At 55.7% G+C, this 25376-nt stretch overlaps 1 protein-coding gene across 1 annotated transcript; it reads left to right on the top strand.

Moving 5' to 3' along the window:
- The first annotated feature begins 1034 nt into the window (after positions 1-1034).
- Cdk18 (cyclin dependent kinase 18) lies at positions 1035-25162 on the top strand. The gene is given in 18 exon segments (XM_052736885.1): positions 1035-1348; positions 17148-17296; positions 17451-17581; positions 18052-18177; positions 19411-19467; positions 20219-20333; positions 20489-20583; positions 20868-20930; positions 21561-21602; positions 21604-21685; positions 21842-21962; positions 22508-22605; positions 22802-22830; positions 22833-22909; positions 23016-23058; positions 23599-23689; positions 23944-24021; positions 24582-25162. Coding segments are annotated over 17 exon segments (1407 nt in total). The 5' UTR covers positions 1035-1348; positions 17148-17172; the 3' UTR covers positions 24617-25162.
- Positions 25163-25376: the final 214 nt, after the last annotated feature.

Genomic DNA, 25376 nt, shown 5'->3' with positions numbered 1-25376 from the left:
GGCCCTGCATGAGAACACTGTCCTTCAAGCCACCCCAGCTTCTTGTTGGTGTGTGTGCTTTTAAAAACATTATTTTTAGCTCATGTGTATGTGTGTTTTACCTGCGTCTATGTGTGTGAGAACCTATATATGTTCTCGATGCTATGGAGACCAGAAGAGGGTGTCAGATACCCCAGAATAGGAGCTAAGATAGTTGTGAGCTCTCATATAGGGATTGGGAACTGAACCTGGGCCCTCTGCAAGAGGAGCCAGTGCTCTTAACTGTTGAACCATCTCTCCAGTCCCCACCACCTGGGGGGGTGGGGTGGGAGGTGGTTCTTTTGACCCCTGAAGTTAGATGGTGTGGATAGAATCATCCTCGACCTGGTTCTAATTTTGACTCCCTATGCATACCCTGCAGGACTTTGGGCCTCTTCAGTCTCCTTTCTGAGCCTCAGTTTCCTCTTGTGTAAAATGAGAACCAATTAGCATTGCTGTTTGCAAACATCTTAGATGATTCGGTTGGACAAAAGGACAGCGCTCCTCGTGGAAGGAGTTCTTCCTCCAGGCCTTGGAGAGGCAGAGCTGGGGACAGGGGAGGGGGGTTCAGAGAGCCATGAACAGATAACTGACCATCTTACACTTCGTTTAGAGAAGATAGGAGAATGGCCAATTGCCCTATGCCCTGTGCTTGCACATTAGCTCTTAGGTGCTAGGCTCTCTCTCTCTCTCTCTCTCTCTCTCTCTCTCTCTCTCTCTCTCTCTCTCTGTGTGTGTGTGTGTGTGTGTGTGTGTGTGTGTGTGTGTAGTGGGCAAGTTGGCACTCAGCAGGTTGGGTAGGGGCATTTAGAGACCTGTCCCAGTGTGGTCCAGGCCAGAGGGCCTCACCCTGTACTCAGGGACAGCTTTGAAGAGAACAGGAAGAAGTACCGGCCCCAGTTCTCAGAGTAGGAGAAAGGGGTGACCACAAGGACAGAGGGAGAGCAGGGGATTGGCAGCGGCTGTGGGCAGGGCCGGTCCGGACAAGGGCGGAGTCAACTTGTACACGTGAAAAACTCTGGCTGGGGCCGGGCTTTTGCCTTCCTCCTCCTCCTCTTCCTCCTCCTCTTACCCACCTTCCTGCACCCCTCCCTTCTCCCTCCTCCCGCAGCTCAGGTGGCAGCTTCTTTGGGGGGAACTGCTCACCTTTCCAGAGCCGGGAAGAGCCAGAGTCCCGAGTAGGGACCCCGGCAGGGCGCGGGGCGCGGGGCAGGGCACCCAGCCTTGGCAGCGCGGCCGCGGCGGGCGGGAGCCGGCTCGCCGCGACCGGGACACGCGCGGACAGCGCGGCGGCCGGAGAGGGGCACCGCGCCGGGCAAGCTGAGCAAAGGTAAGCCGGGCGGCCCTTAAAGGGGCCGTCTGCCTTTGCTCTGGAGCGAGAGATCCGAGCAAAATTCCCCAGCTGCTGTGGGCGATGGGCGACAGCTGGGCGCGCTTGTGTTTTGGGGGGTGAAGGATGCCCTGGGAAAGCCACTCCCAAGTTCCAGGTGCTGAGACAGAACGCGTGCCCCGCGGGGACTCCTGATCGGGGACTCCCTTTGGCCCTGGGCTCCGTCGGAACCCTACCAAAGCAAAAGTTCCCACCCAGGCGCAAGCCAGACGCTAAGTACCTTCCTTATGGGAAGGACAAGGGTCAAGAGTCCCGGATAACGAAGGGACCCTGGAGTATAGGGCCTGATTGCCTCCTCGAAGGGCTTTCTGGGCTTTAGTGAACTTTCCAGCTCCACAGGCCGTGGGTGGTAGGCCACAGACCTGGGGAGAACCGAGGACAGGTGAAGCCTGTAGCTCCCCAGCGTTGGCTGCGGGGTGAACAGGGTCTCTAGGGAACGTGTCTCTTATCTCTTGGGGAAGTCCAGAGAGGCAATGACCCTCCCCACTTCATCAGCTGGGGACAGCAGCTGATAGAGTGTGGAAAAGAAGGCGCGTGGATGGTTTGGCCTCGGAAGACCTGAGCTCCGGAGTCGTAGCTTGACTGCTGCGTTCGAAGGACACAAACAGGACTCTGAAAACGGGGTGTGTCAGAGGCCCCGTGCCACCCTGTTGGGGGACAGGCCCCTGGCTTCTGCAGGCCTTGTGGTTGTTTTTCTGTGCCGAGGGGTCAGCACCCCTCTAGGCCCCAGTGGCCTCACGTATTTCTCTCTAAGCCTTTCACGGGAGCAGGGCGTAGGATTGTGGGATAGAGGCAGTCCTCAGAACCTTTTGCGTTCTGACTGCTGCTGTCAGCCCCGCTTTCCCATCCTGGCCAGCTCAGCCCTCAGCAACCTTCCCCAGCCTACCCAGCTGTGGTCTGTGGCCTGGGCCCTGTGGTTCACAAACACTACCAGCTGGCCCCCACCACATCAGATGTGAGATTCAGCGTAGACACAGAGCACACAGTGAGGTGGGGGGTGGGGGCGCTGGGGAGCCAAATCCTTGCATCCCCGAGAACTCTTGTCTTTATCATGCCTTGGGCCTGGGGTATCTTCTGGGGTTTGGCCAACAGGCAGCTGTGGCTGTGAGTTTGGGCTGCATCCTGAAAGACCCAGAGAGAGGTTTCTTTTGCCCCAGCCAGGCTCCGGTCCCCAGTCCCTGCTGTGTGCCAAGCAAGGTATCACAATAATCTCGTGATATTTCCTGAGCGTTGTTATCACCGTTTCACTAGCCAGGGAACAGACCCTGGGATGAATGTTCCCAAGGCGATGATGTGGAGCTGTGATCTGACCTGATCTATCTGATGTAGAGCTGACCCCAAGCCTGCTCTCAACCCCTGCTCCACCTGGGCAGGGCCCAGGAATCCTGGGCTGGAATCCTCAGGAAGGAATGATTGGGGGAGTTCTCAAATCAGGCTCCCCTGTCCTGTGCCAGGCAGATAGAACCAGGCTTTACCAGAGGGGCAAGCTCTGAGAAGCAAGTAGATTCCTAGTCTGGGGTGGTTCAGGGAGGGGATCCCTGCCCTGGGATCCAGAGAGGATGGGGCTGTGTTTCTCTACAGACTAGATGTTCTCTGCTGGTTAATCCAGCCTGCACCCAGCGCCCGCCTTGTGTCTTCTGACCCTACCTCACTTTAGGCCCTCCTTTTGCCTCTCTTCCCTCCCCCCCCCCCCCCCCCCCCCGCCTCCTCTGGTTCCTTCTCTCCTCCCCTAACTGAGTTTGGGACCTGAAGGGGAAGAAGGATGGCCAGACCTAAGCCATTATTGGAACTCATGTCCTGCTCCCGTTGATGCCATGGCTCCTGGCAAACTCCTGTGTGAAGAGGGACTTCTGAGAGGGAGGGCTGTTGTGTGAACTGTAGATACTCTTCCATGAGATAACACACGGAAGCAGAGGGGATCGTGTGGGGGGGGGGCGGGGGGTAAGGATTGGGAATCTCTCAGGGATGCCCTGGGCTGACTCTAGGGTCAAAGACCATGAAGCCCCATCAAGCCAAGGCCTTAGCTAGAAGTGTCCCTTTCGTTTGGAGAAGGTGGTTCCCTCTAAGAGAATGGGGGGAGCTTAATGGAAACATGCCAGGAAGGGCCAGCACTCTGTGCTTGGATGGGTGGGTCAGGTAGGCATGGAACTGCCAGACTGCAGCCCTCCAGCAGGGCCCTGCTCCTGGAGAGAAAGGACCCCTCACTGGCTCTTCATTATTTGCATAGTCTGAAGAATCTCCCTGCTTTGCTGCCCAGGAGGGACTGGTTGGCGGAGTTCCAGACCTCCCTGCTTAGCTTCACTCCTTTGGGATAAGCCACGTTTCTTTCCCTGGACTCTGTGTCCCCAGTAACCCTTTCTCTCTCCTTTCCTGGACCCTTCACCTTCGCTCTCTAGGCATTTGCTGCTGAGCAGGCACTTTCCCATCTCAGAGGGTAGGAACACACCAAGGTTAGCCCTGGCTCCTACAGCGGCATGTGCTTATGAGTAATCACTCCCGCACCTGCGCGTAGGTTCCCAACGCGATGTAGAGGTGTGATCAGTCTACTTCTAGCTGACCCCAAGCCACGCGTGCACACACACACACACACACACACACACACACACACATACACACACTGTGGCTCTCAGGTGGCCAGAGGTCCAGGATCACTTAAGGGCTGGTGGCCAGGCCTGGTGGAACTAGCCTGCGGCACAGCAGCAGGAGAAAGGGGGAAGATGTGGGTGCATTTCAGCCTAACCTACTGCCTGCAGGAAGCATCTACTCCTGATGTTCCCAAGGCCCTGTCAGCTGAGGAGGTGGGCTTGGGAGGCAGTCTGAAGTTTGGCTTTGAACTGAAGAAGGTCGCAAAGCTACCTGACAGCCAGCAGGACCCTGATAAGTCAGGAGACTCTGCCATGGAAGACGTTGTCCCAAGGGACCACGGTGATACACACCCTGGATATACTGAATCCCCCTATTGAGACAGGGTCTCTCTACATAGCCCTGGCTGTCCTCAAACTCACAATGTAGACCAGGCTGGCTTTAAACTCAGAGATCGGCCTGCCTCTGCCCTCCCAAATGATGGGACTAAAGGTGTGTGCCACCATACCAAGCTGATCCTTCTTCTTTTTTTTTTTTTTTTTTAAAAAAAAAAAAAAAAAAAGGTATGTGTGTTTAGGCCAGAGACTGATGTCAGGTGTCTGCCCCACTTTTTTTTTTTTATCTTTTCATTTCTTGAGCCAGAGTCTCTTGCTGAGCCTGGAGTCTTAGGCTGACTGGCCAGCCACCTGTCCTGTTTCTGCTGCCTGATAATGGGGTTATAAGCCTACACTGCCGTGTCTGGCTTCTCCATAGATGCTGGAGATTTGAACTCATGTCCTCCCTCTCCCCGCCATCGGCTGAAGTGGCAAGAATGGCCCAGAAGAGGCGATTGACTTGTTCATTCACTGTTTACATGTGCATGTCTTCTGCTGGCCGCTGGTGCGGGCTGAGGCTTGGTATAAAATCCACCCCTGCCGCTCAATGTCTGGTTGCCTTTGGGCAAGGAGTCTGCTCCCTGCAGGCTTCAGCCCCCTGATTCCCAGTGCTTGGTGTGGTTGGGAGGATCACAGTGACGTCATGTCTTGCGTGTGCCTCACCTTCTTGCCTTACCTGATGTCATCACGGAGGGGTGATGGTGCATGGAGTTTCTGGGCCTGCACCTGAGTCTTTCCCGCTAGGGACACAAGGCTCAGTCCCCAAAGTAGGAAGAGAATTCTCTGACAGGATTCCGTCCCTCGCTTTGAACACCTGCTCTATCTTGTTAACACAGGAAGTCCTGAGAACGCTCCGGGGATTTCTGCCTACACACTTCACATCACTCCCTCTTCTGTCTGGGGAGTCCCTTCAGGAACCAAGTCTTCTTTCCCCTGGTACCAGCCACCCAGAAAAGGAGATTCTTGCAGGTGAATAGACCTAGGGCACTTAGCTACCCTTACTATGTACTGGTGGGATGCTCTGCCTGGAAGGGGGTGTGTGGTGGAGGGCAGGGTCCCCAGACTAGGTCCAGCCAGCCAGGGGGTCACAGAGCCTCTCCCTGATCTAACTGCTGCATTTAAGCTGGGTGCCACGTTCTGAGCCGATTCTCTCATAAAGCTTCACCGCCAAGCAAGGCAGACAGAGGGGGCTGCTGGCTTCCTTGACAATGGTACCCAGTAGCTGTGGGGAGCAGAAAGGACATTGAAATCTATGTCACAAGCTGACTTCTGGTCTCAGCTCTGCTCTGTCACTCTGAAGAGCCTTGGACAAATAACTGTCTTGTTTGAGACATAGAAGCACAGGCCAGGGATTTCTACACCCCATCAAGCCCCCATCTTTTGTCAGTGAGCTGTGTTGTGAGGTCCCAGGAGGGTCTCAGCCTTGCGACCCTCCAAACTTCACAGCCCAGAAACTTCTCTCCACTGAAGTCTGGGTACCCAGTCCTTGCCATGGCTCAGAGGGGCAAGGAAACTCGAGGAGGCCTCACCCTCCAGTCAGGTAGGAGGAGAAAAGTATTACCAAGAAGTAGATGCAGGATTCAAATGCTGCGTAGATGCTGGGTAGTCCAGGGCAGGGCTGTGAGCTACGGCCCCTTTCAAATCTCGCCTGCTTTTGAATGCTATGAACTAAGAATAGTTTTGTTTTATTTGTTTATCTTTTGAGTTGGGGTCTTATGTATGCCCTTGCTATCCTGGAACTCACTAAATAGCTGGGGGCAACTTGAAATTCCAGTCCTCCTTTGTCTTGGCCTATGCTACCATTTATAGTTTATGTAGTACAGGGATTGAACCCAGGGCCTCATGCATATTAGGCAATAACTTTGCCCACTGAACTATATCTGTAGGCCCCGTTTTGACTTTTCAAGACAGTGTCTTGCTATGAAGCCCTGGCTGACCTGGAACTTGCTGTGTAGACCAGGTTGGCCTTGAACTTGTGGCAATCCTCCTGTCTCTCATTCATGAGGCATGCACTACCACTCCAGGCCGAAGAGTAGCTTTTATATTTTTTTAAGTGGTTGGGAAAAACTCAAAAGAAGAGAATAATATTTTATGGCATTTAAATCTGTAAAATTGAGATCTTAGTGTCTTTAAGTAAAAGTTTCCTAAAACACAAGACGCTCATCCTTCACAAGGCTGGCATTACAGGGCTGCAGCAGAGAGTGTAAGCCACAAGCCTGTGAATAGTGACTGGCTGACTTTTTACAGGAAAACCTTGCTGACCCTTGCTCAAAGTAATCATACTGTTCTCTTGGCCTTGCACTAAATCATTCTGGAATCTCACGCTAAAAATACTTCTTATTTACAAAGAGGTATTGCTGTTTTCTTACTAGGTAAGCGTTAAGTGTTCAGTATGGAGATGTTAGAAGATGCAGATGAGGAGAAATGAAAACCACCCACAGCTCTAGAACCCAGGTGACCACTGATGGCATTTAGACCAATTGCCTGCTTTACATCTGCTGCGATGGTGTTTATATGTACATGGCGGGGCGGGGGCGGGGGTTGGGGGAGGCGCATCACACAGCTGCCCTATTTACTTGAAAATGCCTCTCAACCTGGACTCATGGGAGACATTCAGCCAGAGGTTCCTGGTAGATAGCCCGCCCTTGCGTGCTGAGGCCCAGGGCTTGGGGGTTCTGGAGCTGTGGGTCTGAGAGTCACCAGCACGGGGGTTGTGGTTTCCACCCCAGGAGAGGATGAGATCACCCAGGAAATCTATTGTAGAGAGGAAGAAGAGCAAAGAGCCAAAGAGGGAACTTGGAGTGTGCTGCCATTCAGGGACAGGTGAGGAAGTGAGTTCACTAGACATGGGGGGAGGGGAGAAGGGAAGAAATGGAGGAGGCCCAGGAGTTGAGGGCATGGGAGAGGGCCTGGAGCCGACCATGTGCTTGTGAGCCCAGGAAGTGGAAGGGAGCCCTTGAGGGGCATGTGCCCTGGATGGTGAGTGATACTGACAGGGATATTTAGAGAACAGTGGAACAGCCAGGGCCACCCAGAGGCTCTCTAGAGGAGGCGTGGAGGAGTGGGAAATGGGGCCCGGGTCAGGGTGGTCACCTGGGCCAGTCCCAGGGGGAGGCTGTGTGGAGTTCAAGAAGGAGAGAGGGTTGGTGTAATTACCCAAAGCCTGGGCTAGGCAGTAGAGCCCAGTGATGTTTGTGGGAGTGTGACACACTGTTGTTTGAGAGCAGCCACTTGATGGGAACAAGGGAGGTTAGAAGACAGGGACCCGTCAGAAGGTGGGTAGGGGTTAGCGTGGGCCAGGCTGGTGGGTGGGGGGCAGAGACTAAATAGAACTGTGGTTGAAAGAAGCCAGGAAGTTCCCATCTACACACACTCCCTGCTCGTGGGACTACGAGGTCCCCCGAGACACGAGTGTTTAAAGGCCCCTGCAGTACACTGTGCTAAAGTTAGGCATGGAGACAAAACGTGAGATGTGATAGGCCACCGAGGAAAACCAAAGGGGCCTGAACTTGACATCCTACGTTTCTGCTGTTTGTTGTGATGATGGTGGTGGTAGTGTCTGCAGATGTGGAAGGAAGGGAAACAGATGCTCCTTTAGGATTTAAAGAAAACCCCAGATAAGGTTGCAGAATCTGGATTTGAAAAAAAAAAAATACACAGATTTATTTTTAGTTGTCTAATAAGAATTACTCATAGTCTGAGGACAGGGTGATGTTTTGTTACATGTATCCGTTGCGTAGTGATCAAATCTGGGTATTATCGTCACTTTGCGGTATGAAGGCTCCTCAGTCTTTTCTAGCTAGTTCTAGCCTCCATCCTGTGCACGACAGCAGATTTACTTACCCTGCTCCAGCCCTGTCCTGCTGGCTCTCCCTTTTCCTACCATCTGTCTGCCCCAGCCCCTGGTCCCCATCGTTCTACTGTCCACTTCTACACGAGCAGCTTGCTGTTTGTGTCTGTGTCTTGTCTTATTGCACTGAAAAAGATCATACCCACTTGGTTCGTCATGGCATAAACAGCAAGGTTTCCTTCTTAACAGTTTCAGAGCAGTCCCGATTTTAAAATCCACGCATGTACCCCGGACTTTCTTGGCTGTCGTATTTCGTGGGCACCGAGAGCAATGTGTCAGTGAAGAGGTTCTTCAGGCAGAGTTCCCTTCCTGTGGGTACATACCCTAACAGCAGGATTGCTGGGTCACAGATTTGGGGAGGCGTCTGGGTGATGACCTTTAGGGTGGGGGGCCAAGAGGAGCAGAAGAGGAGAAAGGGGGTTCTGAGTGGGAGCAGAGGACATAGGAGATGGAGGCCGGGCCTGCCCTGCCCCTGCTCCAGGCTGTGGTGTGGTCATGTACCGGCTGCTTCTCAGGGAAGTGGCACGTTAGTTGAGTTTGGGAGTGGTTTTGCCAAGGGGAAGATTGAGGAAGGCCCTGTCAGCCCAGAGAGATGGTTTGTTCTGCCGAGCAGGCCCAGAGTTGAGAGAGGGAAGGAGGCAGTTTATCCTAACTCATCACCGGGAAACCCAGAACCTCCTGGAAAATGACAGGTGGACCTTAACCAAGTACCCGGCCCATCCCTCTCGCACAAGGAAAAGCTATTAGATCCCGTATGTGCAGAGGTCCCTGAGCTCCAGGAAGCCAAGAGGTACAGAGGGTAGATATCAGGAGGGCTGATACACGGTGTCCACAAGGAGGGCTAGCTAGGGGTGGGGTTGTAGCCAGGCCTGTGCCTCGTGGAGCACCTGCCCTGTGAGCCTCTGGTATACTCTGCCTGTGAGTGATGGGAGTCTAAAAAGAGGCCCAGAACAGCACCAGCCCATAGCACAGCTCTGGAAGCAGCCAGATGCATTTGGTTCTTTTCACTGTCCGCCCACACTGGAACGCCTCCAACTTCGACGCTGTGTGACTTCCTGTGAGACTGTCTACTGGCCAGGAAACTGTCCCTTCTGCCCCATCTTCCCATCCCCACTGCCACAGATGCAGACGAGGAGGGCTAGGGCGTAACGGGAGCCTCGAGCCCAGCCTTTGCATGTTCACCGATGGCTCTGGGCAGACCATGATCATGGGTGGTGTGATGAGGTAGCCCCAGCCCTTGTCTATGCACGGGCAAGCAAGGGAAGTGAGCGGGTTCAGGTGTCCTGCCAGGTGTGCTAAAATGATATGGCTGGGGACCCCCAAGTCCCAGGCTGGAGGAGATGTCAGAGGCACTGTGGGGAGAGGTCATACTTGACGTGCGTCTGGAGGGTGAGTAGCTGGCTCTCCCCTGGTCCCTGGCCCACCCATCACTACAATCCAGTTCCCTCTGAAGCCAAAGAGAGCCAAGGGAGAGAATTCAGTGTTGGGGGGGGGGCTGTATAGCTTGTTCTAGGGTACCCAAGGAGAGAGCAGAGCCAGATGTGCCCTCCTTTGGCCCTACCAAGGGGAAGATAACCCTAGCCACAGGTCTCTGGCTGCCTGAAAGAGGTAGGAAGGACGTCAGTCCCTGACTACACGTGGCAGTGGGTCCTGGAGCTCACAGTTGACCAAGGTGTCATCTTTGTCCTTGAGGAGTCTAGTGCTTGTGTCTATCTAAGAAGAAAGAAGCCTGAAGCTGCTGTGACCTGGGGGCCCAGCGGCCTCCTTAGTCACTTGTTTATTCCTTCTGAGGAGCGGCTGAGTCGAGGCACCGCTGTGGGTAAGGCAATAGGGCCACACAGTGAGTAAGGAGGGCCCTCTCCTTGTCCGGAAGGACATCAAGCCCGGTTCTGAGCACATGCAGGCCGTGCAGATGGCGGCAGGAGAAAGCCTCTCATTTCACCTGGAGGCAGGATTTGCTTGTGTACAGCTTCCCCAGGTGGCAGCACCAAGGCGGGAAATGAGGAAGAACATTCCAGAAGGGTGCTGTGTGCAGAGCAGTGGGGTGTGAGGATGGCGGGGAGTGGTCAACCGAATGGGACCCTCCTGGAAGGGCTAAGAGCAGACCCTCAAGAAGACAAGATGTGGGCGGCGCACACCTTTGATCCCAGCACTCGGGAGGCAGAGGCAGGTGGATCTCTGTGAGTTCGAGGCCAGCCTGGTCTACAGAGTGAGATCCAGGACTACATAGAGAGACCCTGTCTCAAAAACACCACCAAAAGGAAAAGAAGAGGAGGAGAAGGAGGAGGAGGAAGAGGAGGAGGAGAAGGAGGAGGAGAAGGAGGAGGAGGAGGAGGAGGCGGCGGCAAGGGATCCAGACACCAGAGTCCTGTGTGCTGGACCCTGGAGTTTGGGCTTCCTATGAAGGCTGTGCTCACTTGAGGGATTTTCAGCATGTCAGGGCGTCATGTTGGAAGGAAGCATATGGAGGTGGATCATAGGTGTCCGTCACAGTTGGATTAGAGGCTAGGCATTACTTCTGCCAATAGGCAAGACTACGACATGGGGTACCTTCCAGCTCACACTGCCAGGATGTGTACGTTCTCTGACACAGATGAGGAACTTTGGTGAGTGGGGCTCACGGCATGGCTGTCACCATGGGATCTTTCTGATCAGAGTGAGACATTGTGCACATCTGACCGCTGAGCTACATCCCAGCACCGAAGCCGGACAAAAGATGCTGCAGGGCCCAGAGCCCGACACTTGGCCTCCTGACCTGGCTTCCTCTAGGTTTTGCCCAGCTTGGTCACAGAAGGCCTTCTCCTGCTTCCTGCATACCAGAATCTGCAGGAATGTTCTCTGAGTTCAGTCGCTGTCCACAGCATCTGTTCCTTGGCGCAGTGACCGCAGGCCTGTCTGTCCTCCTCAGCTCTGGCCACCCTGAAGGACCCAGGCCCACAGCTCATCCAGCTGGGTTAGGGTGGCAGGGAGGCAAGTTCCGGCTGCTGCCGTTGCCCCCCAGGCAGCCAGGGCAGCCAGCTTCCCTGTGCCTCATCCTCCAGCAGGGTCAGGTGGCGGGCAGAGGATGATGGGATCTGCCAGCTCCCTGAAGTACAGCTCTCCCTGAAGGTGACTGTGTGTTGAGACCCTGCTTATGACGTCTGCAAAGTTGGTCAGCTGTTGCCTGCAGTTCTCGTTCAGTGGCTAGGTGCCTGAGATATGGACAGGGCAGGGGAAGCAGAGTGTTGGGGCGTCCCCAGATGTTGGTCTGCCTTGGGGACTGAGGGTCAGAGCCTCTGGGGCTTCAGAAAGTGGGCAGCCCCTAATTATATCTTTCAGCCTCTGGCTGCAGGCCCAGAGATGGACGCCAACACAAAGCCTCACCCCCAAACGCCGCACACGGAGTAGGTGTCCACACGTGGCTGCTGTCTGGTGCCAGAAAAGCACAGGAACCACAGTGCCCTGGTGTGGGAACAAGTCAGGCCCCACTGGAGGCAGGGCACCCAGCTGTCCTGGGTTGGGGTTGACAAAACTGAAGACCCAAAGCACATGTGTAAAGCCTGCTGGAGGCAGAGCCCTGTGGAGCAGGACTCGTGAGGCGGGAAGCCAGTCAGGAAGGCCCAGATCCCGACAGTGCTTGGTGCAGGCTGGGTAACTGCAGTCCTGTCTAGGGGGAGGCCCCGGAGTGCCTGGAAGGTGTTCACTGAGCGGATTCTCGGGGCTGGCCTCTGAAGTTAAGAAGAGATGCTCACCCCACCCTTGGCTCCTTCCCAGTGCCCTGTGTTCTGTCAACCTCCTCATCCTCCATGTCCTCCTGGCTAGAGTCCCAAGCTCAGGACAGGGGTAGGAGGTATCTGAGGTTGTCCTGGGCCGGGGGACAACAGGCTAAGTGTACCCTCCATCTGGACCATGAGCCTCTACAGCTGGTCTGAGCTACTGCGTGGTGCTTGCTTCCTCTTAAGAGGGGTGTAAGACCCTGTCCTCTGCTTGGCACGGCCCTGTGTGACCTGCAGAGTGGTCTGAGGAGGGGGCCTGCCTCCTCAAACATCCACTCCTCAGTGTACCCGAACTGCTTGTCCCTAGGGCCTGCCCTCTTCCCTGCTGGCGTCTGGGCCAGTGGGGAGACAGTGGGGCTGCGCTGATGTTGCCCAAGTGATGCCCGCTCACCCAGCCTCTCCACTCAGAGGACATCCGATATCAGAAACTTACCTGCTCCATCCAGCTCCTGGTCTTTCCACATAAACCCAAGTTCCCAGGACTCCCACCGCCCCAGGGACTCCTCCCTGCTCTAACTGCTCAGCCACATGTCCTTGACTGCTTTCTTGCCCCACATAAAATCTACCCCCCACCCCCCGTTCCCCCAGCCACTACTTCCCTCCTCCACTGCTGCCGTGCTGGGTCCAGGCCACTGTCTCTCACCTGGGTTTCTGCTGGAGCCGCCTGACAGGACTGCACAGTCTGTTATTAGCATAGCAGCCAGAGGGAGTCCATTCAGACATCAGTGGGATCTTGCCACTCACGCTGAGATTCTCAACACAGTAGCTGCTCTGCACCCCCCCACCCCACCACTCCCTAGTACAGTTGAAAAGGCTAACACTCAGGTCCACCTCAGGACCTTGGCACCTGCCGCGCCCCCTCCCCATTTGCTCCCCTTACATTCTACTCCGAACTACTTCTGAGGCTTCACCTTCTTATGAAGCCCTTCATTTTAATAATTTATTATTCTTATTTTCTGTGCCCTGGTGTTTTGCCTGCATGTGTGTCTATGTGAGGGTGTCGGATCCCCTGGAACTGGAGTTACAGACAGTTGTGGGCTGCCGTGTTGTGAGGTGCTGGGAATCGAACCTGGGACCTCCGGAAGAGCAGCCAGTGTGCTTAACCACCTGAGCCATCTCTCCAGCCCCAGGGAGCCCTTTCTGATCACCCTGTTTAAACTCACGCCTCTTCCGCTACCTCTCCTTCCCACTTGATTTTCCTCGGTTCACTTGTTGCCCGCTACAGCTCTGCCCATTTTCCTGGCTGTTTATCTCTTCACCCCATCAGAAGGCACGAGGCCAGGCTGGAGTGTGGCTAGGCGGTAGGGTGCTTGCCTGACTGTTGACTGGGCTGGGAAGGAACAACCTAGGTCTCAGGGAGGGGACAGGACTGCGGGGGAGACACGACACCTCAGCTAGAGGGGAGGAGTGATGCGGTCACTGTCATGCGCTTGACAACCAGGAAATCACTGCCTCCCTTCCAGCAGGGCAGTCCCTTCTTGCAGTCTGTGGATGCCGACTGAAGCTCTCCCTAAGCACCTGCCCCTTCCTTGCTGGCTCCCGGCTGGCCTGGGGAGTCTGGCCTTTCTCGCGATATGCCGTGGCCCCTAGCAAAGTCTTCCTTTCCTCCAGGCCCGGCTCCTCTTCCCTTCCCCTGCGACACCCTTGTCTCTGGCACCAACAGGAAGTGCTGGCAGCTGGTGTGTGCCTAGGAGACAGAGGCTTACCTGGGCAGGAGGTGGGAGGCGGACTGGCCAGGGTCTGCCTACCCAGCCCACAGCTCCAGAGGGGCCTCTGCTGCGACCTCCCCCATGCCACCCTGCTGGGTGGCACCCCTACACCACACTTCTCTTCCCCTGGCACCAGTTGCACGGGACAGACCCAGATGGCTCTTTGGCCTGGGGACAAAGGCCACACTGTGCCTGGCCCTGGGCGGGCCTGAGGCTGGGTCACACTGGGCCTTTCTGTCCCTAGTTGGGGACGAGGAGCAGACAGCACCAAGGTGACAGGCCCTTTTCCTGTCTCCCTTCCCCCTCGGCCCCCAAACACGAGGAGCTGATTCTCCCAAGGCAAGAGTGACAGAGCGTCTTATGTCTTGAGTCGGGGAACAACAAACCGTTCACTGCCCCGACTGTCCTGTCACACCCAAGACCCTATTGGCTTCAATGCCCCAATTGTCCCTAGCAGAGAGAAGTAGCCACTCTCTGCTGTGGTCACCATTCCTGCTGCCTGCTCCATGTCACCATCAGGAAGTCCATCCTCGCGTCTGACCTCGATTCCTCATGCTGCAGCGACAGCCATTTCCTCTTGGCCTCTTCTCCGGCAGAGAGAACAGCTGGTTGCTGTTGCTATGCAGTAGTCTGACAACACTGCTCAGGTCAAGCCTGGAGCCTAGAGCCTCGGTTCCATTCTGCATTTCCAGCCCTTCCTCCCTCTTCTGCCCTCCACTCCATCTAGGCCAGCTATTGGCTCTTTACTCCCCACTGAACCTAGAAAGAGCAGATGGGATTTCGGCTTGATCCTTGTCTTGAAGAAATTATCTGCCCTGAACAAAAACCAGGGTGTAAGATCCCGAGCCAGCATCCCACCACACCATCCCATAAGCCCACACTGTAGGATGGCCTTATGGGAGAGTTGTTTTTGGACAGGGCTAGTCCATCTTGGTAGAGCTGAAATCATGAATAGCCAAGTGTATGTGTCCCCTGAATCCCTTGAGAGCCTTGGCCATATCCCCTCAGGAAGCTATGGTGGTGCGCGTGCGCACACACACCATTCCCCTTGGCTTGCTCCTGGAGCTTAGGAAGTCTCTATGTGTGGTCCCCAGGCATAGCAGCTCCCCTGTGGGGCTCCTGAAGCTGTGTCTGTCTCCCTCCTGAGTCCTCTGCAGCTCCAGCTCCAAGGGTTCCCCTCCTAGCCCAGATGGTGGATTGGAAGGGTGGGGTGACAGTCAGCCCTCACCTGAACCCGGCATACGGCCAAACTTGTCTTCCCATGCTGATTATTGGAGACCCTGTTTTAAATACATATCTTCTCTGCCTGTCTTGGAAAGACAGGCCTGTAATCCTAGCCCTTGAGAGACTGAGGCAGGAAGATTGGAAATCCAAATCTAGCCAGGGCTGCATCGAAATACCCATGGCCAAAGAAGAACGGGCTGGGACGATGGCTCAGTGGTTAAGAGGGCTTGCTGCTCTTCCAGAGGACCTGAGTTCAGTTCCTAGAGCGCATTTCAGGCAGCTCACAGATGTCTGAAATTTCAACTCCAGAGGACCCAACTCACTCTTCTGCCTTCCCTAGAGGCACGTGCATACATGTGGCATATACATACAACACACACACACACACACACACACACACACACACACACACACACACACACACATTTTTAAAAATCCTGAAGGCTTGCCTACCACTTGCAAGGCCCTGGGTTCAATCCCAAGCACTTTCCCAGGCCCTAGTTCCAGAAGCTGGTAGTTAGAATGTGTCCGATGTCCCTGGTCACCCTAGCATTCAGCTGGACAGCAATGGACGTGTACACAGAGTGATCGCTGCCCTCTAGCCTTGCTGGGAACGAGTTACCAGGCAGGGCGTGTGGCGTGTCTGACCCTTTTTGCCTCTGGAGCCCATCTGTCCTGTCACCATCACAGAGCCTCTGTTGGGTCCCTTCAGCTGGACGCCACACACAAGGGCGTGTAGCAGGGTGGCTATCCTCTGGGAGCTTTCAGAGTTCTGCAGAAGGCAGGCCTGTGACGTCATACAGGCTGAGGCCATGTGGGAATCCAGGGTGGACCCAGGTGGGCAAGGCCATCCTGAACTAACACGGTCTGCAAGCTTCTCAGCAGAGGAGGTCTCAACTGGCAGTGGAGGCCAGAGCCTTCTGTTTGGAAAGGCACAGGCCTGGGTCAGAGAGCCCGAGGGCCCAGCTCCGTAGTGGTAGGGGCAGCCAGGAGCATGGAGTGCCAGGGAGAGGACCTTTTCCAGGCTCACAGAGGAGATGATCGTTAAGCAAAGCAAACATGTTACTGACCCATAATCCTTTAAACCAGGAGGATTCAGGAGGGGCCTGGTTGCCTTGGCAACTAGGTGCTGGCCTGCCACAGGCCTGAGCATCCTCCAGAAGTGGGTTATAAGTAGGCCTAGGGAAGAGTGCAGATGGCCCCTCCCAAACAGGGTTGGTCCTTCTGATGCCTTCCTGGCTAGGGTGGGGAGCTAAGGGGGTTGTGTGGCCTCTGGTGCCTGCAGCCCATTGTAGCTGAAGGCAGTATGGGGCCTAAGAGGATGGCCATGTGGCTGTGCACGGGTGCTTTTGAAGCCTGCGGAGGGTGGGGCCTTCGGGCAAAGCATGGTGGCCCACGCCTTTAATCCCAGCACTCAGGAGGCTGAGGCAGATGGATCTCTGTGAGCTTGAGGTCCGCCTGGTCTATATAACAAGTTCCAGGCCAGGCAGAAATACACAGTGAGACTCTGTCTCAAAATAGAGATAAAGGAGAGAGGGAGGGAAGGAGGGAGGGAAAGAGGGAGGAGGGAGAGAGGGAAAGAGAGAACGGAGCATCCGTCTGTGGGAAGCAGCAGTAACATTCGTGGTGCCATCCGGAGGTCAGAACTTAGAGGGCAATAGAACAGGGCGGCTCCCGCTCCACTGTGTCCTCAGCCCAGGGCACCCAGGCCTGCTCAGAGGACTGAGGCAAGGGAGGGGCCAGCACCTCCGGCTTCCCTTTTCCTGGGCTGCCTGAGTTTCCCACGCTGCTCCTGACTGGCATACTGAAGCCGGAGCCGAAGTTAGGCTGGGACCTGCTCTCCCTTGATCTCCTTCCTGAGGATCCAGGATGAGAGAGGGGGACGTTCTGGGATCCGTATCAGGTGTCATGGAATTTGAAACCTATTGACAAGTGGGCACCAACCAGTTAGGCTCTTTCAGAAAGAGCCAATGGCCTGAGGGCCATCCAGTTCCGGTGTCCTGTCTCAGCGATCTCCAGACACCCCAGCGGAAGGCTGAATGTCTGGAGTGGCGTCTTACAAACCTGTAGCTAGACCCTTGAGGCTGTGATGGCCGGAGAGGAGTATGGACGGAAGAGACACTGGAGGAAGGAACAGGGTTAGATCCTGCCATCATAGAGCTCTGGTCAGGGCGACCGAAAGTGTGCCTGGCTCCCGTGGGTCTAGAGTGGCCACATTGCCTCGTTCTCGCCTCTCTGTCCTAGGACTCACAACGGGCCCCTGCTGACCATGAACAAGGTGAAGAACTTCAAGAGAAGGCTTTCCCTGTCCGTGCCCCGCCCAGAGACCATTGAGGAGTCCCTGGCTGAGTTCACCGAGCAGTTCAACCAGCTCCACACCCAGAGGAATGAGGGTGAGGGTCAGGCCGCCTCGCTCTTTCCCACCCAGACTCCCCGTGAACCCTGCTGACTGGCTGCCCAGTACATGACGGGGTGGTGGGGTGGGGTGCCCTGGGCTGTGGACAGACCGCGGAGTGGGAGGGAAGGGCCGACACCTGTCCTACTCAGACATGCTGCTCAGTCCTGTGGGCTGAAACCAAGCATGCTCTCCCCCACAGATGGCGGGGGACGAGCCCGGGCACCTGTCCCCTGGCATGCAGTATCAACAACGACAGAGTCAGCGCCGCTTCTCCATGGAGGTGAGGGTGCCCCTCAGGTTCCAAGGTCAGGCGCATCCTCAGCGGCAGACATAGCAGGGTGGTTCCTGTAGAGTCAGTCACCAAGGGCTCAAATTGGAGTAGGTTATTGTGGGGATTCCGTGAGAATATACGCCAAGTGCTAGAACATTCCTGGCTAGACATTGACTGTTCTGATGACCCAGTTACCTATGCCAAGTGTAGGAGAAATATGCCTACAGAATTACGTTGTGAGGGTGTGAGACTTATGTTCTACAGTCAGTGCTACTGTGGCCCAGAGAGGGGAAGGAACTTCCTAAAGGTCACACAGTAATCCTTGTAGGTTCACATATGTATACCCTTCAGGTAGCTGTGAGTCTGAGGCCACACAGCCTGTGGCTTGGCCCTGCTCTACAGGGACAGATAAATCCAGGGTGAGAGGCAAGGGCCTCCTGGGACCAACATGGGTGTTCCCCTCCTATCTGCCACCTCAGGACCTCAACAAGAGGCTCTCCCTGCCCATGGATATCCGCCTGCCCCAGGAATTCCTGCAGAAGCTACAGCTGGAGAACCCAGGGCTGCCCAAGCCACTCACCCGAATGTCCCGTCGTGCCTCCCTGGTGAGTCCAAGGAGGGTCAGCGCTGGCTGAGCGGAAAACACCAGTGTGGGTAGCGCACTACCGGCCTTGTTCATCCCAGCTGAGGCCGAGAGTGATTTCCAGAAAGATTCCTGTGGCTTTGGCGCCACCTGCTGGCCGCTGCGGATTCCAGTAAACCGTCTCCTTGAGTCAGTGGTGCTAAGTAGACCCCAGGGTCTCCCAGGTTAAGACCAGGAAACCATTGCTGGGATTCATGTCTGTACTCCCAGCATTCCTTGGGAGGCTGATGCAGAAGGAGTTCCAAGAATTCAAGGCCAGCCTGGGCTACACAGTAAAACCGTGTCTCAAAAAAAACCAAAACCCGGAGGAACCAGATAGGGTTCAGGTTGTGTTTCACTGTGCAGAGACGTGGCTGGCCTCACTGTTGTGGGCATGTGTTTCGTCATCCCCGTGTACACCCCCAAGTTCACTAATGCACTAATGGGAACCAAGACTAGAGAGTTTCCACTTGCACACCAGTGGTCTTTGGTGGAAAGAGATGGGCACGTCTCTGGAGTCAGTCACTACTGTGTGTTCAGGGGCTTGGAGAACATCGATAAGGGAAGCCTTTTCCTGGCTGATGAGAAAAACAAAAAGCTCAGCCATGGTCATCTATTCCTGCTGGAAGGCCCTGCATTCTTTATATAGCACACATATGTTACGGAATGCTTAATAAGAATGAAAGACCTCCCCAATAAAAAAGACCGACCCATCAGATCACCCATCATCACATGCTGTCAGGTTCCAGCTTCCTGTGAGGCGCTCCTGGGAGCCTCTCTGGTGAGTGGGTCTTGGAACTCTGACTTTTTAAGACACGTCCTGTCCTGAGCCAGAAGAGATGAACTGAGGAGAGATGAACCGGGGTGGGGTCTGCAGCTAACTCCACACAGGGGAGGATGACAGGCGCACCCCGGAGGAGTCAGTAACCTATTGAGCAAGAGAAGCCAGGCAGGCGGTGAGGTGGGCCCTGGGAAGGCAGTACGGCTCAGTGTGTCCATCTGTGACTCATGGAGGAAGGAGCCGCCATTGAAGGGGTCCCTCACCTCTCATGAGGAGGAGGGAGAGGAGAAAAAGAAGGCTCTGAAGTTGTCCCTCCTTGGGTCCTCTCTGTACGGTGGATGTGTCACTTCCTCCCTCCTGAGGACGGGGAGGAAACGTGGGCTAGAAAGATCTGCTGGGGCTTTGAGTCTCACGGTCTCCCTCTCTCCTTCCCAGTCAGATATCGGCTTTGGGAAACTGGAAACATACGTGAAACTGGACAAACTGGGGGAGGTAAGGCCGGGGTGGTTCCGTCTGGGCAGCAGATAGGATGGTTTTGACTCTCCTATGCCCCTCACGGCTCCGGACAGAGTCACACTGTCTTGTCCAGGCAGCCTGGCCTTCAGCAGCTGTTGAAAGTGACCCTGATCTTGACGGAGGCCTGGAGGACAGAGCTCTCTGGATAGGACTAGTCTTCTTTCCTCTTTCAAGTAGCTATGGCCTGGATTCGAACCCCAATTCCACCATTTTCTAGCTCCATGACCGTGGCATGTCCCAGGACCTCTCTTTTTGCCTCAGTTTCATTCTCTGTCAAAGGATGAAAGTAATTCTTTTACTGTTGGGGGGATTGTCGAGTCCCAGAGGAAGCTTGTACACACGTTCCTGGTGCCTGGCACACAGCAAGCGCCCTGTGGCTAAATGGCTTATGCATCGCCATGTCAGGCTTCGTGGCCTGGAGTGGGTATAGGTTTGCGAAGAGGAAGAAGGCCCTGTCTTTCAAGAGCCATATGACCATGACCTAAGAGCAAGGCTGAGCTATAACAACAGAGGGGCAGCCGGCATGGGAACAGAGGAATGGGTGGTCCGTTCCAGCCAGGGAGTTGATAGGGAGATGTTAAGGAGAAGCAGACTTTGGGGCCAACAGAATTTGGACAGAGGGAGTAGGGCTTGAATCCTAACTCACGCAGAAACGTAAGGGGTGGAGCTGGGAAGAGAGCAGGAGCCGGCTACTGCTGGGGCTGACGAGGGATGCTCCCTGTCCCAGGGTACCTATGCCACCGTCTTCAAGGGGCGCAGCAAGCTGACGGAGAACCTCGTGGCCCTGAAGGAGATCCGGCTGGAGCATGAGGAAGGGGCACCCTGTACTGCCATTCGAGAGGGTACAATGTCCGGGTCTGCACCCCGGGCCTCTGGGAGGAGGGGCTCAACAACCCACACCTGGTGGGAGCCTGGGTGGAGGGCCATTGCTGGCCCCAGGAAGGGATAGTGGGAGGTATTGGTGGGCCTGGGGACCCAGGTGGGCCTGTCTCCCCAGTGTCTCTGCTGAAGGACCTGAAACACGCCAATATTGTGACCCTGCATGACCTCATTCACACAGATCGGTCCCTCACCCTGGTGTTTGAGTACCTGGTGAGCTGGCCTGGGGCTGGCAGCCTCTTCCCCTGTGGTGGGTGAAGTGGGGTAGGGAAGAAGAGGGAGAGAGGGGCTGGGAGGGATGGGGTGAGGGAAGGACCCAAGCCTTTGTTTGCCAGTTAAATTCCCATGTGGAAGTAAGTGGGCCAAGGGTTCAGAGCTGGGGCCTTGGGCCACCAGCAGGCATGGGTCCAGACTGAAGAGGGGCTTCCTTTCAGCCTGAGTCCAGACCACTGACTGGCCAGGCAGGGGGCAGGACTGACCCTGACTGTCTGTTCCAGGACAGTGACCTGAAACAGTATCTAGACCACTGTGGAAACCTCATGAACATGCACAATGTCAAGGTGAGGGCCTCTAAGGTAGGGACCTCAGCATGGCCAGCCCAGGGCATCATCTGTCATCAGGCCCAGTGTGGGATGCTCCTCTTGGCACCAGCTGCTGAGGTTGCTCAGAGCCTCAAATAATGGAAGGGAAAGAAAGGCCACTCGGCTAGTCTAGAAGCCATCCTGAGCATCCCAGCCAAGAACGGACTTACCCTCCACTTCTGACTAGCTACTGATACAGATCTGTCTCTTAACTCTGAGTATCAAGCATGCATGAGTTACCTGCGAGAGTGAAGGAAGGCTTCTGAGAAGCTAGGAGGATAAATGACCAGCTCTGGTGATTAATAACCAAGCACATACATCCCCACCTATGGGACCCCTACTCACTGTTCTTTCGTACTTCACATCTGGAGACCTCACCAGCCCCCTCACACTCCCTGCCTCCTCTCCATACCTGGCCTCTGCCTCCATATGTGATTCCCTGGTGTGTACAGGTCCCAGGTGGCCTGCAGGGTGGGCAACAGAACCAGGGAGCCTTCCTAGAGACTTGTGCTGATCCTCCATTCCTCTCCAGCCTGAGACAGAGGTGCAGGGTCTCCCACGTGGGACCTAATCCTGCCATACTTCTCGTTTCTCCTCTGTCTCCTCCAGATTTTCATGTTCCAGCTGCTCCGGGGTCTAGCCTACTGCCACCCGCCGCAAGATCCTGCACCGAGACCTGAAGCCCCAGAACCTGCTCATCAATGATAGGGGCGAGCTGAAGCTGGCCGACTTTGGTGAGGCTGATGCCTGGGTCCAGGGGTCAGGGTTGGCAAGTGGGTCTGACCCCTGGGGTACACAGCCTCCTCAGGATGTAGGGATTCTGAGGGGTGCCTGAATACCTGGTTCTTCAGGACCCTTTAGCAGAGGTTCAGTGACTTGTCTGTTCCTAGGCCTGGCCCGGGCCAAATCAGTGCCTACAAAGACGTATTCCAATGAGGTGGTAACCCTCTGGTACAGGCCTCCAGATGTGCTGCTGGGATCCACAGAGTACTCCACCCCCATTGACATGTGGTGAGTGAGCAGAGCAGCAGAGGGGTGTAGGATGGACTGTCCATACCTTTAGACTCTGCCCGGGAAGACCCTGACCTTGCTCAGAGCTCCACTTCTCCCTGCTGCGCTGCCGTTAGTCTGAAATACATCAGGGTCTCCGAGCTTATAGACCCTCTAGTGCTGTGCTTCTGAAATGCTTCCCCAGGGGTAGAGGTCGGAATTGCCAGAGGGTAGATGAGTCTTCCCCCAGAACATCTTGGAAGAGACATGCTATTTTATTGTTAAAATCGACAAATGTATGGTTTGGTGTCAAATGAAAACCATGAAAGCCAGAACCAGGTTTCTGGCCGAGCCCAAGGCTCCCCAGAGTGTGAGAATATGCATCTGTCTTTCTGCCTAGCAGAATTAAGGGGACCCAGGGCTCACAGAGAGGGACTGTAGTGGGGAGTCTGGTCGGTTCTAGGAGCCTTTTTCAAGTCCCAGATGTGACCTCTCAGGCTCGTGTTAGGGTGTCATTGGAGGGGTGGTTGTGCTTCCTGTCCTCACCGTTGCCTTTGCCTCCCCAGGGGCGTGGGCTGCATACTCTATGAGATGGCCACCGGGAAGCCCCTCTTCCCAGGCTCCACCGTCAAGGAGGAATTACACCTCATCTTCCGTCTCCTGGGTTAGTTTCCGTCTGTACCCTCCACCTGGCCACCAGGGGGCGCCAGAACTCTGTCCACCCAGGAGCATGGGGGACTGGGCAGGGTGGGGACCAGCTAGCTTTGGCTACTACTCTTTGCTGTCTCCTTCAATGTTGCACCCTCGCCATATTGGCCTCAGCCCTCCACTCAGACTTCCTACCGGTCCTGTGTCTCCAGGGACTCCTACAGAAGAGACCTGGCCGGGTGTGTGACGTCCCTCTCCGAGTTTCGAGCCTACAACTTCCCCCGGTACCTGCCGCAGCCGCTGCTCAGCCACGCTCCCAGGTAGTCCCTTGCCAGGCCCCTCGCTCCCCATTGGGATCTCCCTCCCAGAGGTTCAGGTCCCCAGCCTGCCCCCGGCTGCGCCTGTGCCAGCGCCTCCTCCTTGCAGGTTGGATATGGACGGCATCAACCTCCTGACCAGCCTCCTCCTGGTGAGTTTCCTCCCATCCTCCCCAGGGAGAGACAACCAAAGACAGCCAGGCCACTAGCTCAGATACCACCTGTGACTCCAAAGTCCCACGGGGACGCTAGTCTCTGTGCTTGGCCCCCCAAGGCCTGGTTGGGCATTTCCTGAGGACGGGAGGCTCAGTTTTCTCAACTGCACGATGACGGAGGATATCAGTTCGTCCTTGAGAAGATGCTGGGGATACACCGAGATTATGGGGAGGGCGCAGCGCCTCCCTGGGAGCAAGCCCAGGATAAAGGGTAGTTGACTGCCAATAGCGCCGATGCTCACTCAGGTGATGGTTGTCATGGCCTTCTCGTGTATGCCCATCCCAAGAGGCAGCCACTCTCCCGTGAAGCCCCATTTCAGGTTTTCTCTGGTGTCTGAACCCTGGTATCCTAACTGAGGCTGCCTGGTTTGGGTCAGATGGCAGCTTCTCCCACCTTGGCTCTCTAACTTAGCACGGGAGTCCCGTGTTCTAGAAGGTTCTCCCGCAGGGCCCAAGAGCCTCCCCTGTGCCTTTCAGTACGAATCCAAGAGTCGCATGTCAGCAGAGGCGGCCCTAAATCACCCCTACTTCCTGTCTCTGGGAGAACGTGTACACCAGCTTGATGACAGTGAGTGTCGGAGGGCTCAGGGCCGGCCAGAACAAGGGGAGGGGGCAGCGGACACGGGTGGGGCTGTAACAGAGGCTGGACCCTCGGGTCCCGGTGAGTGGTCTCAGACACATGGCCTCCCCTTCACAGTTCTCATTTGGAGAACTGAGTCTGGACTAGAGGGTGCCTTGGCTCTGAGGATTTAGTGGAAGTGGGGTACAGGAGCAAGCAGAGTGGCTCCACCCAGGCCTCCCCCACCCTCTTCTCTTGCCCAGCTGCCTCCATCTTCTCCCTGAAAGAGATCCAGCTCCAAAAGGACCCAGGCTATCGTGGCCTGGCCTTCCAGCACCCAGGTAGGGCCACATGCTCTCCCTATACTCTGTTAGAAGTAGCCAAGCAGGCCACTTTTTCCCAGCGGGGGGACACTCCTTTAAGAAAGGGATGGGCCCAGCAGTCTACCCTTGGGATGGGGAGTCAACACCCCCACATACATACCTTATGGGAGGTTCCTCCCTCATCCACCCCGACCCAGATGGAACACTGCCTTTTACAGAAGCCCTGGCAAGGGTGTGCCCTGTGCCTGGTGTGTTCTCTGTGAAGACCCTGAGCTCCTGGCCAGTCCGAACTTTGTCCTTAGCACAGCCAGTGGCCTTGGACTGACAGTGGTTCCCATGCATTGTCTCATACAATCTTTAAAACACCCTGTGGGGCTGGCACTCCAAATGTTCTCCGCTTCGGTAAACTGAGGCCCCTGGAAGTTAAGGCACAGTTCCACACAGCTCACGAGCAACAGAGACGAGACTTGAATCCCAGGGCCTGCCCTTGCTCACTGGATCGGAGCATGTGAAGGGCAAGTGTCCCTCTGATCCCCGTCCCCTTCCCCTGTTCCTTCCTGCCCCCCTCCGTTCTGCAGGGCGAGGGAAGAGCCGGCGGCAGAGCATCTTCTGAGCTACGTCCACCCTGCTGCAACTCACGGGGCGAGAGGCCACACGGAACATGGATTCAGGAAGTATGGGGCCTGTGTGGCCATCCGAGGGCTGAGCAATGAACGCCTGTGGCCAGTCTGGAGGACCACTTGGCAGCCCTGGTGGTAGCGGTTGCTTCCTTTTTCCTTGCTTGCCACACACCTCTGGGATGGCCTCTACCTGGACACCAACCCCTTTGCCGTCCACTCTGGGATGGGGCATGAGCTACTTCCCCAGGAGGAAGGGAGGGGCAAGGAGGGACCTGGGACCCCTTCCCGGCAGAGGTGGGGGGGGAGATCTGGGGAACCTGGGCTTGCCTGGCTCATCAGCTCGACAGACCCCTTTCTTGTCCTCTGGACACTCGCTTTACCTTCTTCTCCTCTGAGAACAAGGAAGAGTCCAGGAACAAGGCACCGGGACCCTGGAATTGTGCCAGTGTGTGTGTGCAAACCCCACCCAAAGGCAGACATCTCTAGAGCATCAAAAAAAAAAAAAAGTATCCCCTCTTATCACCATCCCCAACATGCTATGGTCCCCTCCTGCCAGGAGCCCTGTACCCTCTGGCTTGAACCAAGGCTAAAAAAAGCCCAGCATGCTGCCCATGTCCAGCTGCAGCTGGAGGGGATCTGGGACTCCCAGCTGTACCCCTGCTGCCTCGGCCGTCCCCCTGCCCATCCCCCAGTCTGGAAAGGGTTGCCTTAAGCAGGCAGGTGGTGGAGTGTACACTGTTCTCGGAGCTCCGA

Source organism: Peromyscus californicus, unplaced genomic scaffold, assembly GCF_007827085.1.
Source record: "Peromyscus californicus insignis strain IS unplaced genomic scaffold, ASM782708v3 Scaffold_14__1_contigs__length_90479793_seg_2, whole genome shotgun sequence".
Taxonomy (NCBI): domain Eukaryota; kingdom Metazoa; phylum Chordata; class Mammalia; order Rodentia; family Cricetidae; genus Peromyscus; species Peromyscus californicus.
This window is presented reverse-complemented; position numbering and strand designations above follow the sequence as displayed.